The sequence below is a fragment of the Mercenaria mercenaria genome, unplaced genomic scaffold, assembly GCF_021730395.1.
Source record: "Mercenaria mercenaria strain notata unplaced genomic scaffold, MADL_Memer_1 contig_3604, whole genome shotgun sequence".
Classification (NCBI taxonomy): Eukaryota; Metazoa; Mollusca; class Bivalvia; order Venerida; family Veneridae; genus Mercenaria; species Mercenaria mercenaria.
This window is the reverse complement of record NW_026461760.1, coordinates 3323-21074: the sequence shown is the minus strand read 5'-3', so window position 1 is coordinate 21074 and position 17752 is coordinate 3323. Positions and strand designations below refer to the sequence as shown.

At 36.7% G+C, this 17752-nt stretch overlaps 1 protein-coding gene across 1 annotated transcript in view; it reads left to right on the top strand.

Annotated features, from left to right (window-relative positions):
* The window catches only part of LOC128553225 (uncharacterized), a gene marked incomplete at its 3' end in the record, with an annotated part of 48813 nt that extends 31366 nt beyond the window's left edge, over positions 1-17447 (top strand). Inside the window, exons 5-6 of the mRNA XM_053534348.1 lie at positions 7477-7510; positions 16549-17447. Coding sequence (XP_053390323.1) covers positions 7477-7510; positions 16549-17447 — 933 coding nt within the window. The remainder of the gene's footprint in view (positions 1-7476; positions 7511-16548) is intronic.
* Between the last annotated feature and the right edge of the window lie 305 nt (positions 17448-17752).

Genomic DNA, 17752 nt, shown 5'->3' with positions numbered 1-17752 from the left:
TCTCCCAAATTTGTTTGCATGGTTCAGCTTTCCCTTTTCGGGGGACACCGGAGCTAAAATATAAATACCTTTAAACTTCTTTTTCTTAGAAATTGCTTGACCGGTCTTCATAAACTTGGTAAGATTCTCAACCAATTAATGCAGATGAGGGCACTTGGCCCTTTTGAATGTCCGCTAGAGCAAAAATAAAAATAGCTTTAAACGACTTCTTCTCATGAACGGCAAAATGGATTTGCATTAAACTCGATCTGTAGTATAATTGCACGAGCCTTTCTCATAAAGTATCCAAATTGTTCCAATTTGCCCTTTAAGTGACTGCAATAGCTTGAAAGGGAAGAATCTTTAAACAACTTCTCATGAACTGCTTGATGGAGTTTAACCAAACATGGTCAGTGGTATCCTTGTAAGGACTCTCTTAAGTTTGATTCCACTTGATTCCTTTTAGGGATCACAAGAGTTAAAAATAATATACCTTTAAACAAACTTTACACTTTTTTATGAACGGCTTGACGGATCATCATCAAATTGAGCTTGTAGCTTGGTGCAAATGGCTCTCACTTTTATTTAAGAGACTCTTCTTGGCTATCGTAATCTTAAAACAACTTTTCATTATGATAATAGAACGATTGATAGATTGGGCTGTCACAGCAAAAATAGTGAAACTTTTCACGAATGATGCTCACAAAACCTTGTCAGAAGTAAGATCAAATGAGCCTCCTGTCTTACTTGTATTTATTCTGATTAACTTTAAAAACTAAGAAGCATTTTTTAAAGAAATCATTTGTAGCTTTTAGGATCATTGTATGTCTGTCTTACGAAAGCCCAGTGGTGACTTCTCGCTTCATGCTTCTCACTTTATACTTCCAATGTCATAGTTCACACTTCACAGTTCAGATTTCATACTTCAAAGTTCATAGTTCATAATTTACAGTTCACACTTCAGAGTTCGCACTTCATAGTTCACAGTTCATACTTGACAGTTCACACTTCACAATTCGCACTTCTTAGTTCACACTTCACACTATATACTTCATAGTTCATACTTCACAGTTCACAATTCACACTTCTTATTCTTCGTACACATTACTACACTGTCGGACCAGCAGCCTTGATGAAACTTGTGGCAGCTTCTCAGTGCCTCCATACAGATTCTGATGGAATCAGGTATGTATCGTCCAAGTTGCAGCTCGCTTCTGGTCATGCCTTTTGCATCTCTGGAGTGTATGCTCCGTAGTCTGATCTTCCTCACCACATGGCCAAGGTTGGTGATGGTACCAGTCTGTATTTCTTGTACATGTGTGCAATGGGCTTGTTGTGCCCTGAGCGAAGGCTGACCAGCATTACTTCAGACAGATCAAGGAGATAAAATAATCTTCCTCTATCCTTGGTCTTGTTAATGCCTTGATGATGGTGACTTTCTCCTTGTAGCTCACAAGTGTTGTTAGTTGTTTGACTGAGCTCCTAGCTTAGCCACTTGGTCTGATTCTTCATTGCCACAATGGGATGGAATCCATTGAAGTGCTACATTGCAGGTTATATCCAGGCTCTGCATTTTCCTGGCTTGCTGCGGAGCTTTATTGTTGATCAGAGCTTCCATGACAGACAGTGCATCTATGAGAAAGACGACTGAGGAGCTTTTTTATGCCAGGTTTTGAACCATTGAGACGACATTCATACGTGCTTTAGTCCCTGCCTTGTGCTTCAGTGATTTCCTGAGGCTGCATGTAGTGTTTCTCTCTTGCCAGATGGGTATTGATTGAAAACTCCTTCTCCTCCATCTTTGATGGCGCATGTGGCTGTTTCATCTGTATAGACATGAGTCCATGTTTCCTAAAGATAGTCTTCATTGATCATAGCCGGTGTGAGTCTCTTCCGAATACCTTCATCCTCTTGCTTCCCGCGGTCAAGATGAGGAACAGCAAGTCACATATTCATTGGGGACAGATCATTTGCTAGTGGGTTTATAATGTCTTTACTACCTAGTTGGTATGCTGAGCTCAGTTTTGAACTCTCGACCGAGTTTCTTTTCCTCGTGAACAAAGCTGCTACGTTTGAAAGAATATTTGGTGTAGCCATCCAACTTGGCTTTCATTGGATTGTCTTGAAAAGACCTGAATTTCTCTGCTTGAAGCAGGCCCTTTGCATGTCTCCTGTCCTGTAATAACTACACATTTCACACTTTATAGTTCATACTTCACAGCTTATACATCACAGTTCATATTTCACAGAAACTATGAAGTTCAGTGTGAAGTGTGAACTGTGAAGTATGAACTATGAAGTGTAAACTGAGAAGTATGAGCTACGAAATATGAACCATGAAGTGTGACTATGAAGTCTGAACTTTGATGTGTGAACTATGAAGTTTGATTGGGATGTTTGTATTGTAAAGTGTAAACTGTTGATTATGAACTGCGAAGTGTGAACTATGAAGTGTGAACTATGAAATGTGAATTGTGAACTGGGAACTATGAAGTGTGAACTGCGAGGTTTAAACTATGAAGTGTGAACTGTGAAATGTGAACTATGAAGTGTGAACTGAAAACAGATGTTTCTATATATATATATATATATATAGCATTATGTATGAAGTGTGAACTGTGAACTATGAAGTGTGAAGTATGAACTATGAAGTCACTACTGTCTGGCTGTCTGTTCTTACATTCACTAGGATAGGTTTGTGGCAATGAAAACAATAGATAAAAGTTATTCTGTTCATTCTATTATGTAGCTATTTAAAAAGATTTTATGTGGCTAAAAAGAACAAATAAAGATATCAAAGGTGTAGTCACATAACTATTGTACTGCAAGATGTCCGTCGTCCGTTCGTCCTTCCGTCTATCGTTTACATTTTCTTGATAGAAATCTCATCCAAAACCACCCAGTCTTTATCAACCAAACTTCATAGAAATGTTCTTTGCATTGTTTCCTCTCAGATTCCATCAAGTCTAGATCATCCATGCTGAATTCTGGCTGAATCAATTTCGAACGTAATTTCACAGAAATGTTACTTTGATGATCTTTTAACAATTTCCTTCAATTGTTTTGTTTCATTAAAAACATAGCCACCAGGGACAGTTTTCCCTTTATGCGATATTGAATAGTTTGAAATTCATCTTCTGAAACAGCTAGCTATTAAGTGTTTCTTAAGTGACCCTCTAATAGATACCTTCAAATGATTCTTTTCCGTTGAAACATGGTCACTGTTGCAAGGGGACGTGGGGGGGGGGGGGGGGCGTGTAATCACTAATTTCCAGTATTTTAATTTGTTGATACTTGGCGGTACAAATTGACTTGATTAGTAGATCATTCTTTGCTTCTTCTGTCTTTTAAACATCTGACTATAGGTTATGGAATTATGACTAACTACAGGTTTATATATATTTAACACAAAAACAACGACTAAGTAGGCTATGCTTAGCGCAGACATTATTTCAGAAGATACTGACATAGATGCATGTTTTCCTAATTATGCTCAGTTTCCATCACACTATTATTATATTTTATATTATACATTACCTCTAGCAAATGATGTGTCTGGCAAGTATCTGTGGATGCACTTTTGTGAATTGGCAACCTTGGTAATACGAGACTCATCCGCTTTCAAGTTATTACTACCCGCAAGGGTATCAGACGTCTGCATATCTAAATGATAATACAAACGAATGATACAAGTTGTATTTCAACTAAAACACACCACTCAAAAATGATATATACTATGAGAATAGATTTAGACATCAGTGTCTTAACACCACATAATAGAGATAGTAACTAAATTTTCAAAGTATGAAAAACAGTTTAAACTGTAATTTTGTTTGCTAAAATATAACATTAAAGACTTATATAATACGTAACTCTTGAGTTGATCATTTTAAAGATTTGAATTTAAGATTTTCTAAACATCTTTAATTTCCATTTAGCCACTCTTGCAGATAGTCCTACCTATCAAGTCATTGATCAATATTTAATCCCCAACTATACATGGATTATTACGGAAAAACTTATCTCAATGCAAATGCATGATTATTGTACGACATAGAAAATGTTTTAGTTCTAATAAAATAAATTAAGATACACTTGTTAATCTGAAATTTCGTATAATGATTTTTTGTACCATAACACACATCATATATAAAAAAAACAAGAAAAAACTATTCAGTATTTACTGAAAATTTGACATCACAATGAAATGATTTATCACTAAGGTTTTGAGTATACAGTTACTTCATTGTTCCTGCTAACATATAGGTGTACAGTTAAATGCAGTGTAGGATTAATATTTGTGTAATTGATTGATCTCTAGTCCTGTGTCTACACATAATATCTAATGCAATTGCATTTACTCCAGTATCACAAGGTTCTATATTGTATTAATTTGCTATATACATTATTTCCCCTAGTGGAAGTAAAAGTGTTTCCCCTTTGGTTTGTACATGTACTTTATGTTGCCGAACTTTTACTTCAATGATATAAATGGAATATTAATAGAACAGTTGCTCTTCTTATAGTATATACATTTCTGGTATTACTACAGGCCCGATAGTAAACAAACGATCAAGACAAAAGGTAGACGGCAAGGTACTACACAAATCTGATTTGTGTATATGCTCCTTCATAAATGGAAAAAAAATTTAATAGTAGTATTTTGGTAGGTTGTGTAACATCTTGATAGTTTGATATTTACCCTTGTTTGCATCCCCACTTTCAGTAGTGCTGGATGCACCCGGAAATGCACAGGCCTCCCTCAGTCGTGTTTTATCTTCAGACTGTGCGTTCATACAACTAACTCGGGACTGGTTGTCATTTTAAAGGCCTTAGAGTCAAATATATTACATCAGATTATTTATGCGTTAAATGGCAAGTTTGTACACCCACATAATGCTTTTGAAGTTGCCTTTCAAAGGTACTTTAACAAGTACGGACCTGACATAAAGGGCCTAATTTCATCTATTTCTAAATGTAAAACTTCTAAACACAATCATTCATTCATCTGTTAATCAAGGCTTAATACCTTTCTTCATATTACTTTGTCATTATATTTTACTTTGCCTTTGTTTGATTATCATTATAATTAGTCTTCCGTCTTGAATGCAATTAATTCCATCTCATGTATAAGTTTTATACCGTAGAAAAAAATTATGCAACATATTGTTAGTTGAATTATGTACCCATTCACAACACCGAACAATTGTCTTTGGTCAGATCTGATAAATTGTAGACTTATATATACAAAAGCGGCCAACTCCCATCTATGCGTCAAACTTATCATTGTCCGTGCGCTTCCATTTAAGGTTTTTGGATACTAAAAATGTAAGAAATACAACAGAATAAGTAATTATACAATTCCGAACCTCAGATATGAAATTTATACTCAATTAAGGGTTAAGGCAGCCAATATGCAAGTCTAGTATGCGAAAGTCTGCCTGTCTTCCTTCAAAATGAATTAAAATATGCCACCGCTTATCTGGCTTAAGGATAAAATGGTGGAATAGCCAAATTTCATATCTTGTAACTGGATGGTAATATTTAAATGAAATTTTGTCACCTTAAAGACATTCAAAAATAAAAATGTTTCACCGAGAGATTTTTCAAATTTTATCATTTTTGGGGGAGATAATCGGTATTGAAGTGAACATTGATGCCTATGGGAAATATATAATTTCTTTGATTATGAGAATCTGAACTTGAATTTCGAGACAATTTTCCGGTAGAAAGCTGCATTATATCATTTTGATACAAATATCAAAAAGAAATTTAAAATTCCCTGTAGGGAAAAGGGGAGAATTATTATTTTCTAGTTTTCAGAGGAGATAACTCATGAAAAACCAAAATTATCAGGGGAGCTAATCAAAATGGAAATTTTTGAGAACTGCTGTCACTATATACCTTGTCAATATGCACCTTATTTCTATCGTTTGATATTTTCAAAGCTTACAAAAAAATGTACACTATCAAGTTGTATGTACGCTTTTGGTGACATTGAGGCCTATTACGGGTAGTAATCCTTAAATGAAGCATATTATATTTATGTATAACCGTCCTAAGTTACATGCTCCAGAACGTGCACAGTTCACTGATTTCTTGCACTACTGCCCTCCCCCATCGCATACAAACATATCACTCAGTTTTTGTCTTTTTGATGATGTTTAATAGTATCCATTACCCGCCGTCACCCATGTCCCACTTCCCCAACCAAAGATAATATAAATGTTTACTTTATCATGCATTGTCAAGAAGTAACAGTGACAGAAATTGGAGGCACCAGTGTCCTATACATACACATCTAGTTATTTTAAGAGTGTATATCAAAAGGCTAAGCGACATTGATATTGAACATTCTTTCCCATCAATAAATGGAGAGTGCTTTCGTTTATGGCCTCCGTACATCATAGACTGATTGCCTAATTCAGTTGACGGCCCTTATCATTTTTGGATCTTTATATCAAGAGTAAGTGACACAGTCAGCTTGAGACTATAACGCTCAATCACTATTATGTTAAGCTTAGGACCAAAGCTATGAAGACAAAACACTTTTCCAGTCTATTAACTGGAGTATGCTGGGACCTGAGGCATTTAAACTGTACAGGGCGGTTGCCTCTTGTCAGTGAATGGCCCCCTATTGTTGGGTCATAATGTGAAAGTTCATGGCCATAATTGATACTGAAATATACATACGATACAATCTGAGAAAATATGTTGGTTTCACCAAAATAGTTCTTTCATGAGGATATGAATTTGTAGATTTCCAATTTTGAAGATTGAATTGAAATGGATTTTTTTTAGTGATGAAACCTCGAAATCCACGAAATTAGTCCCCCTTTTAAAAGGAATTATTTCATTGTACCAATTTATTCGACAGATCATTATTTGTCTGTTATATGTCTTTCAATGTGCACTTGTTAGTTTTGCTATAATGCAATGTACCTTTCCAATTTGAAATCGCATTTTTTTAACGTTTAAAATATTTGAAGTAAACTGAGTTTGAATTAGATGTGGAAAAATACTATAAGGGGCATGCATGGTTTCCCAGAGACATTTATGGTTCTTATTAACACCCTTGACTGTCAATCCAGAGGTTTGGGGTTCGAATCCCGATCCAGGCACTGGAAATTTCTGAAATGCTCTTGAGTGCCACCCACCTAACTAAGAGGCCTGTACTGGTTCTTTCCAGGAAAAACGGCTTTGCGTGTATCGGTGCTATATACAAGGCACGCTAAGAACCAGACTGTCTATTCGCAAAGAGCTAGGATAAGTTAGCCGGACAGGCTCTGTTCTGGAGGCTTTATCTCACTCTGTCCCTCTGATCAGATCATTATATGTCTGTACTAGTAGAGGATGAATTTCGCGCCCTGTGTGGCTACGTTTGTGCTATGTAAAGCGCCCTTAAACGTACCGTGTTTATCATGAAAAGGGCGCTATATAAATCTGGTGTAATAAAAAATTAATACATGTAATAATGTTGTTGCTTTATCTTTTCAGAAACTATCAAACTTTTTGATTCGGAGGAAAAAAGGTAATACTTATACTTAATAATGGGATTTCCACAAAAATAACATAGAGATGACTTCATGGTAGTCTGATTAATTGAATTTCAGATATTTTTAATGATGAATTTCGAGTTCTCCTGGGCATGAAGTCTTCATGGTGAGCTTTTTGGATTGTTGGATGTCCTTTGTCTGTCATCAGTCGTCCGTCGTCTACAAGTTTAAAGAACTTCTTCTCATGAGCCATAATTTATCTTCCAACTTGCACCAGTCACATTGTCTTAAAAGTCCATATTGTAGAGATACTTAGCATATTTTATGCTTTCATCAACGTTACAGAAAAAGCTTGCGTGAACTTCCCTAATGAACATCCGGTCTAGAGGTCACGGCAGTGTGCACATGTTAGGCGAAATGTAAACAAACAAAAACAGAAAATTAACAATTTTACACTAAAACTCGAAATGATGAATGAAATTCATCTTATATATCTGATTTTTTATTTGAAATCATACGTTGGTCTACTTCTGTTCTGTTTATTTTATACATTTTGCACATTTATGCTGCATTTTCACATATTAGCGAACACGTGTAGTAAAATGACGATTGACATATATTTTCTCAACAGCCAATCAAAATGGTTCTGTAATCTAGAACGGAACTTCTCCAGGGAAGTTCAAGCAAAGATTTTTTGGTAACGTTGAAAAAACTATAAACTACGCGTTGTTTTTCTAAGATAAGAAGTATTGAAGAAATGTGACCAGTACACAATGGAAGATAAATTACCACTTGTTTGATATCCATAGTACACATTTACCGAACTGCGTGCTTTAGGTATGAAATGCGCGTTTGAAACGGGTTAGAATATTTTCCCCTTCATGACCATGGTTCTCATATAATACCTAAGGGTAGAGTGTAACACGTACAGAGGCATTTTCTTTCTGGTCTGGTGCCAGTGGGCCATCCATGCAAAGGAAAAACTTTACAAATCTCAGAGACTTATATGAATTTGAAATTACGAGGGTTGCTCGATATGTTATCTGTATTGTGTATTATCTTAAAAAGAACCGACTCAAATGATCAAATTAACTTTACATCCCTTCGAAGTCTTCTCCGCGGTTGGAAATACATAACTTCAGTCTGAGAATCCATTTCTGAAATGCGTCACAGTAGGCTGTTTTTGGGTATACCTCTGAGACACTGGCTGACGGCTGAGCCAAGGGCTTGCCTGGAGTTATATCGACGACCAAATAAGAACTTCTTCAGTTTTGGAAAAGGGAAAAAGTCGCAGGGGGCTGGATCTGGAGAGTACGGTGGGTGTGACAAGACGGTTACCTTTCTCCAACTTCAGAAATTGCTTTACAATTTCAGATGTATGTGCTGGAGCATAAACATACAGTGGACAAACGTGTTGAAATCCTGTCACTGGACGTCTTTTCTGATAATATTTCTTGAGCTTTTTTGGAACAACATGTATGACTTGTATGGCTATACCGTCACATGAGAAGAATATAGCATAGAGGACCTTCTTAGTGCTCACTGGCCTTTTGGCAACTACAGGCCGTCTACCGTGTTTGGTTAGCCATATCTTGTTTCCAATTTGCCTAACTGGTTCGAAATAGTGCACCCACTTCTCGTCACCTGTAACAATGTTTGTAAATAACCTTTGGTTGTACTTTGGAAACCTTTTAAGCAATTGTTTGGCCGTTTTTACGCGTACGCTTTTTTGTTTCGTTGTCAATAGATGAGGTATCCATCCAGCAGAAATCTTTCGTTCTTTCAAAATACGCTTCAGAATGAAATGTACTCTCGATAGTGATATGCCAAAAGCTTTTGCAATATCGCGAATCGTATATCTGCCATCTTTTTCAATTCTTTCCCTTCCTTTTGAGACATTGGTCTTGCCTGTTGCAGTCACCAGTCGTCCTGATTTTGTAGCATTATTAACAGACTCTGAGCCACTATGAAATTTCTTTCTCCACCGACGAACTGTCTCATAAGATACGTTATGGGACCCATAAACTTCCCCCAATTCAGTAAAAATCTGCTTTACCAAATGACCAAGTTTTGTGCGAACTTTTATGTAAGCTCTAATTTCTTCAATATTCTCAACACTTTTTCCAGCCATTTTTATAACAGTGGTCAACGACTGGCTCTATTGAAATGAAGATTATTTTAAAACTGTGTTGAACTAAGAAGATTCATGTATATACCATTGTAAATGTATTGAATAGAGCTATCCATGTGTATCAGTATCGCTGAAATCATGCACACTTTTATCGTCATAAAATTAAAACATGGCTGCCAGGGATTGGGACTAGTTATCCCTAAATGGCATGGGAAAAAACTTTAAAATTGTCTCTCTGAACCACTTTGCCCAAGTTCTTTTGACAACAATATTCCTTAGGTGACCTTCTATCCTTACAATTATTTTGTATGGTTAACATGGTCGGCAAAGGCGGGGCTATTTTCCCTATATGGCTATCTGGAAAACCTGTCTGAAACTGCAGGTCCGGTTTCAGAATATTTTGACAGCGATATTTCTTGTGTGACTATCTTTCAAATGCCTTGAAATCATTCTGTTTCATTTGAAAGCATGGCCTCCAGGGGACTGGGTTAGTATTCCCTATTGGTTTTACGGAAAGGTTTGAGCATATTCTCATAAAACCGCTCGCTTTATTGTAAAATAATTTCACAGCAAAGCTCTGTAAATGATAATTTGCCAAATTTCTTCAAGCTTCCAGACGGTTTATCAACACCCACTTCACAATTTTTGTCTGCTTTATTTTCAGTTTCTTGTGTTTCTTGGTATAAGTATCATGTCATACCCCGCTTGAACCTCACCCCCTCCCATATTATCCCTCTTTCCACACATTACGGTCTCCCCACTCCCACCAAAAATATAACTTCTAATTTATTGTGCATCTTGAAATTGCTTTTTAGTATCACTTCATCATCTGACCGCTCCATCCCTCCGTACCCTACATTACATTATAATAAGCTCCACCATATGAAGAATAACAAAGGCTATTGCGCTCGCTTCTACATTTGTTAAATTTTTTTATTAAAGGAGTCCATTATCTTCTGCATTACTTAAGATATTCAGATTTCAGTTGAAGCTTGTTGGAGAGGTCTATCAAGTGTTGGCTTTCAAACTAGGAGGATTTAGACTAATCTACTAATTTTACGGCGTTAGATTTCACTTTCTAGCGCAAATTACGGTGAGCCAGTCTAAAATGGCCCAATGCGCTTGCGCACAAGTAAGTTTTGAAATCCTCTAAGACGAAAAAAAATTGTTCGTTTAAAATAAAGAAATATAGTGTAATACTATTGTTACAAATGTTGAAAACGGTTCAGTTATTAATAGCAAAATTTATAGATATATATTTACTATTCTTTGTTCGCAGTATTCAAAGATATGCATTGAATCAAGTAAAAAAATATTTTTCGTTGAATTAAATAAATTTATTGTTTAACTGGCGGTTCGTTTGCCCTGTTCGTTTGTGCTACGGAAGATCTGCCGGAATAAGAAGAGCTCTTCCGAGATGTTCGATTGTGCGTCTTCTGTTCTTAGAAGATCTTCTGTGTCTTCCACCCGATAGTCGGAAGAGGTAGCAGAGATGTTAATCAGGCAACAATTCGACATTTAAAAGTTACACACTGTGTAATAAACTAGAACAAATAAAATGTTTAGAATTTCTTTTCAAATAGCACATTAACAATAAAAATCTCTAAAACAATACAATTAAAAAAAAGAATGATATATTTATTCACTTTCGGCAGACGTCCGTTAGATTGGGATTTTCTTCCAAGCTTTTCTACAGCTTCTCAGAAGCTATTCTCTTGGGCCGAGACGAATGATGCAGTTGACAAACAAGCTTGTCAGGTGAGGTTCTCGCAAAAATGGTAAGATGCCAATTTGGCAGCTTTCACCAGGGCCAAGTTCGGACTTGGAGCCAAAGACTTCAGTGTACAATTATTGCAGTGGTAGCTTTTGAACATTTTTAAATGAAAATCAGTAACTAGGAAATGCTTGGATCTATATAACAGTCTTCAGATTGGCGGAGGTTGATCATATCCTGAAGATGACTTATTGATTTTGAGATCATTAGGTCGTGGTTACAGTGACATGGACCAGGAAAACAGTTTCCAGACTATAACCCAAGAAAGCTTAGGCGTAGGATCTCAAAACTTGAAACGAAGGTTGGCCATCACCAACAGAATGATGACGCTTTATAGGTCACAGTGATCTGCATCAGGGAAACTGTTTTTCTTATATGGCACAACCTATCACATAACCAGAGACCCTGATATAACATTAAAAGGAGCAACACTGGACCCCTCACAGGTGTCTTTTTAAAAAGAAGCTTACTTGTTGTACTTGCTCTCAGTGTGACAATGTTTATTAGTGTGACAAGTTGTGTAACTCTATCGGCAGTGTTTCAAAATTTCCAGAAGTAGAAGCTATGTCTCTTTTCTAACTTGGTTAAAATTGTTAAAATGTCCAATACCTTCTTTATTATTTAAGGTATTCAACTTGCTGTACATGCTCATAGTGAAAATGAGCATTAGTTTAGCTAGACGCACAACTCTACCTGCTGTATTTATAGAGTTCCACCCCTTTTTAACGTAGATTATTTAGTTAAAGTTTACACAGAGTACAGTACCGTGTAACAGTACTATTGCAGATACTACGTTAAAACGTCATACTCAACTTTCTGGTACAAGGTTACAGCATCAAGTCCAATAACCTTTACTTGAATTTTAATAAAACTATCCCCTTTCTTTGACTACGAAAAATAGGTTGAAATTTTGTATACAACTTGTTCTCTCCAAAGTCATGCAGATATAAGATTGAAACTTTATACAAGTTATTAATATGGATAACATATAGTGAACGGTACATGTACCATTACTCTAAATTGTATTTTGGAAATGGTATGCCCTTTTTGGATTGGGAAAATGCAGGTTAAAATTTATGTAAATTTCTAATATTAACAGATGTTAGTTTCAACTGAACAAGATCACGACATCAAGTTCCATAGCTCTTACAAGAACTTGAAATTATACCTGTTCTTAGGTAGAAAATACATTTTATTGACAAAGCTTTGAACAGTCGGACGTGCTTTCATGAGACAGCTCTGGTTTTTAATCACTCACCCTCCCCCCGTCCGGTCAGTAACTTAATCATCCAAAAGAGCATTTCAAAAGGACTTGGCACAAATAATCATTATGACATAACAATTTGTCCTATGAAAGACCATAAATCTTCCCGTACCACTTTTTGTATAATGATCCTTTATATAATATCCATCCCAATTTCGTTTTTGTTTCATTGACTTTGTCATTCATGGAAGGATTTCGAGAAAACTTTGCACCAGTGATCAAGAGGACATGACGATGTGTCGCATTTTTATTGAATGTCCTGTCAGAGCTGTAATGTTGTCATTCATGGAAAATTTTGAAACCCCTCGGCACCAAAGATCAGCATGACATGATGATGTGTCCTATGCAAGAACCATAACCATACCCTTCTTCCTTCTTTAATTACCTTCCTTTTTTAAATGTACTTTTCAAGACCGTAACCATAAAATTATTGTAGCGAATGTATGCAAATTGCACCCAATGTTAGAGGACAGTTAGAGGTGAAGTGCAGAGTGCATGGACCTTAAATCTACCAGATAGATTTTGTTAGTTATTTCCCTGTATTGATAGTTTTTATACAGTAGGGCATCAATTAAAAATACTGAAGGTAATTTATTCAATCTGAATACTGCGATAGAGGACATTGGCAGGAAGTACATTGTATAACAATCATAACTCTTTCTTTATGTTCCCTCTTGGAAACATGTCCAAGAGTTAAAGACTGATGTGACATATTGGGGCAATGCATTGCAGAGCAAGTAGTATGCATTGGTTCAATATGAAGCCTTATTCCTAAGTTGAAATACTGATTTGATATAAAGCCTTATTCCCTACCTAACGGATTGGGCAGAGTAGATTGTTACCATGTCTTTAACTCTCTCATACATTTTCACAGACACCCATCCTTAAAAGATGTTTCCATACACTGTTTGGGAGCATGTGACTTTAGTAATATACATACACTTACTTAGTTGCAATTGAGCTACTGCAGATCTCCACTGATGTGTGTAGTTTTCATCATGGGTTTGAGATTTTTCACAAGCAATATAATTAAAATTAAAATTAAATAAGCTATATGTTAAGTAGTAAGTTATAAAAGAAAGAGTTGACCTAACATTTACCAAGATGGTACATATCATTTACCACTTGCATGAATTCAAATGAAGCAGTATGGGGATTGGGTTGGTGTGTAGATTTGGGGGCATGAATGTTTTCGAAAGTAGCTTCCTGTTTACTATTTCTTGATATTGTGTCCTATTATGTGGTGTTTTCATTCTCTTACTTCCCCAGACATAAATTACCCACCCGTATCTATGTAGTGGCAATTCTAAAGATATTCTTATCAGAAAACACTCGCTGTATTTCAAACTAATTCTACATCGACTGTCTCTGCTAGACCCTCTACCGAATCTGTTCATTCAAACTGTGGACCTCAGGTGAGCAATCTAGGGTCATCATAGCCCTCTTCTTAGCCGGACTATTCGAAGAAAAGTAGAGCTATTTTGTTTGTTTGCTTGGTGAGTGTAAGCTGGTATCTCAGTAACCACTTGAAAATGGATTGGAACTTAACACACTTGTTCACTGTAGATTCAATGCACAGGTTTATGTCAGTTTTTTCTGTTTCTGTTCGATGTATACCCTTTTTCTCGACATGAATATTTCTAGTTAAGTGTTAGCTCTACTCAGCCCTGCGACGGTGCACAGCTTGGTTAAAGTTTTGATGCACTTTCACTTTATCTGTGTTACTCAATGGATTTGTAGCCCGCCCGCTTAGCTCAGTAGGTAGAGCGTTTGTCTACGGATCGATGGATCGTGAGTCCGATCCTCCGGCGGGGCGTATGTTCTCCGTGACTATTTGATAAACGACACTGTGTCTGAAATCATTAGTCCTCCACCTCTGATTAATGTGGGGAAGTGGGCAGTTACATGCGGTGAACAGGTTTGTACAGGTATAGAATCCATGAACACTGGTTAGGTTAACTGCCCGCCGTTACATGACTGAAATACTGTTGAAAAATGGCGTTAAACCCAAAACAAACAAATAAACAATGGATTTGCTTCAGACACTTAAAATAGTTGTTTTTCATCTTTACCATCATCATATGTCATCTGGGCGATAGCTCTGACATCAATATTTCATAAATTATGCCCCCCTTTTTACTTAAAATTTCAGGTTAAAGTTTTACTTCACCAATATTTTATGAATTATGCCCCTTTTATACTTAGATCTTCTTGCAAAAGCTTTGGTGAACTTTCATTCTTTCTCTAGTATTACAAAATGGATTTGATTCAAACTTTAAAACGTTGTTTCATATTATCACCCACATCATATGACACAAGGGTCATAAATATTCGATAAATTGTGCCCCTTTTATAAGCTCACGTGAACTTTTTTCAGGTTTTTCAGGCTGAACTATTAAATAAGATATAGGTAGATGTTCCAGCGTCCATCGTACTTCGTTCTGTGTTTTACATTATTACTTAAACATCATTTCTACTGAATCTTCTGGTCAGAATTACACCAATCTTCCTCAGTAATATCTCGGAAAGGTAGTTTCTTCAGTTTTTTAAATTGTTTTAGCTTGGCTTCTTGAAAGGGCCCCTGAGCTGAAAATAGAAACCCTTCAAGTTTGTTCAAATGGAGTACTTTGGTCCCTTGATTTACCCATCATAACTAAACAATAAAAAAAGTTTAAACAACTTCTCATGAACTGCTTGATTGATCTTCACCAAAGCTTGTCTGTAGCGTCATTACAAGGGGCTCCCTCAACTTCATTGAAATGAGGGCATTCGGCTCCTTAAAGGGGCTGTCATACCTTAAAAGATACCTTTAAGCAACTCTTTTTTTCATGAACCACTTGATTGATCTTCATCAAACTTTGTCTGTAGCATCGCTATATAGTCTTCTCACAATTTTGTTAAGTGGGGGTACTTGGCTTTATTTGGACTGCCCATGCAAGAAACAGAAAATTCTTTAAATCATTCTTTATGAACTGCTTTATGGATGTTCGTCAAAATTGCTAAGAAGCAAGGTCTTAAGGCTGTGGTCCTCCTCAAGTGAGCGAGTTAGGCCCATTTAGACCTCTTGTACTTAGAATTTCTATTTGATGTTTTGATGCATTCATTCTATCCCTCTTATTACTAAATGAATAATACTTTAAACAGTTGTTCCACATTATCCACATCACGCCAGGCTTCGGTTCCGTTCCTGATAAAAACGGGACCGGCCGACCCAGGCCGCGGCTTCATCGACCCACACGGGCGGCGGTCGCTCGGCGCGATCGTGGGTCTTCCCGGCCCGAGACAGTCCGAGCAGTGGGGTACCGGTTCCCCTCCAGGAGCCATCCAACCTGAGTTCCCGAGGCGACGGCATTGTTTGTTTGTTTGTTTTGGGTTTGACGCCGTTTTTCAACAGTATTTCAGTCATATTTTGTACCAGTACATACCTGTTCTACGCAAGTAACTGCCAACTTACCCACATGAATTAGAGATGGAGGAAGAATGATTTCAGACACAATGTCTTTTATCAAATCGTCACGGAGAACATACGCCCCTTCCGAGGATCGAACTCACGACCCCGTGATCCGTAGACTGACGCTCTCCCTATTGAGCTAAGCGAGCGGGCTTCAAATCAACATTGACACTGAAAATCACAGACATAATTACCTACGATAAAAATGACTGGGGCATGGGAATATAATTTCTTTTTCTTGAATGAAATGCTAAACTTCAACTTCAACTTTATACTGTCATAAAATCAATATTGGTTACACTTGACAGGCGCTTGTCAGGAGCAGTTATTAGTTTAAAAAGATATGTTATGTGCCTCGGGGTTAAAAGTATACATAGCATATACATATGTTGCAAAGATAAAAGATCTACAGATCTAAGGTTAAAAACGATAGCTTATATTACTTTGCCACAGGAAAACCGACAGAAACACGTTACAAAGTGCAGCTGGTGCAATACCAAAAACAGGTATGAGTGAACAGTCGGGTTACGACGAAACAAATGCTATAAATAGAATGCAGCTGTTAAATCTTGGTATTCCCCAAGAAAATAGTACAGAACAGAATAAACAAGATCAGCCAGCAAGTTCAGTTGCAGAAAGTAATAACATTTCGTTGCAAACAATGCAAAGAGAGCTTGGAAATACACGCAGACAAGGGGAGTTTTTTAGTAACGAGAACTTTCCTGATCTTTCTAGAAAAAGTTTCGTTACTGAGAACAGACCAGATGGACAGCCTTATAAAGGGGCACAAGTGGGAAAGTCAGGTCAGCTTACAAATGCAGATGAAACAGATGCGGTTCGAATGCGTTCTCTGGAAGGAAAATTAAATGCCAAACTTCCTCTACCCACGTTCTCTCCGGCAAACACTGCAGGGACATCTGGCGTAACACAGGCAACAACAACTTCAGATACGTCAACTGCTACATATGCTATTGCTTCAGATGGTAAAGCTCTTGAGGCTCTTGTGGATTCAAATACAGCAAATGCAAATTCTGGTGGAAATGTTACTGTTGAACAAAGTCAGTCAGATGAAGATGTAATGAAAAGCATTTCTAATATAAAATTAAACGTAGGAATACTAGAGAAGAAATTAAACGTAGGAATACTAGAGAATGTTGTTTCAAAAGAACAAACACGAGACAGAGATTGTGATGATGATAACAAAGAAGAAAGAGAAGCAAGACTGAAAGCTATTTTCGCTACGGGAAAGGACATGAGGCTAAAAGTTTTAACACCTGGAAATGTGAAAGATTTACTTAGCAGTTGTGGCAATGAACCTGAACACAAGGGAGGATTTGGAGATATATATGTGTGTAAGTATTTGTTTGAATTACTACTTTAAGACCAAAATCATGTTCCTTATAACCGATATAACCGAATTCGCTGCATCTAAAGATTCTGATATGAAGTAAAGAAGAAAATATAAGGGAATAAAAATTGTTCTTTATAATTCCAAGTTTTCGCTATATCCGAGTTTGCTTTTTCTCAGTTTTACTGTGAATAAAAAGGGACAGGATATCTTTGTAAATTTGGAAAAGCTGCACGCAAGCTTACTTTGAGAAAAGGGCACATTTGATAGATAACATAGGTATTTCGTTGGGAAGTCAAGAAATCATTG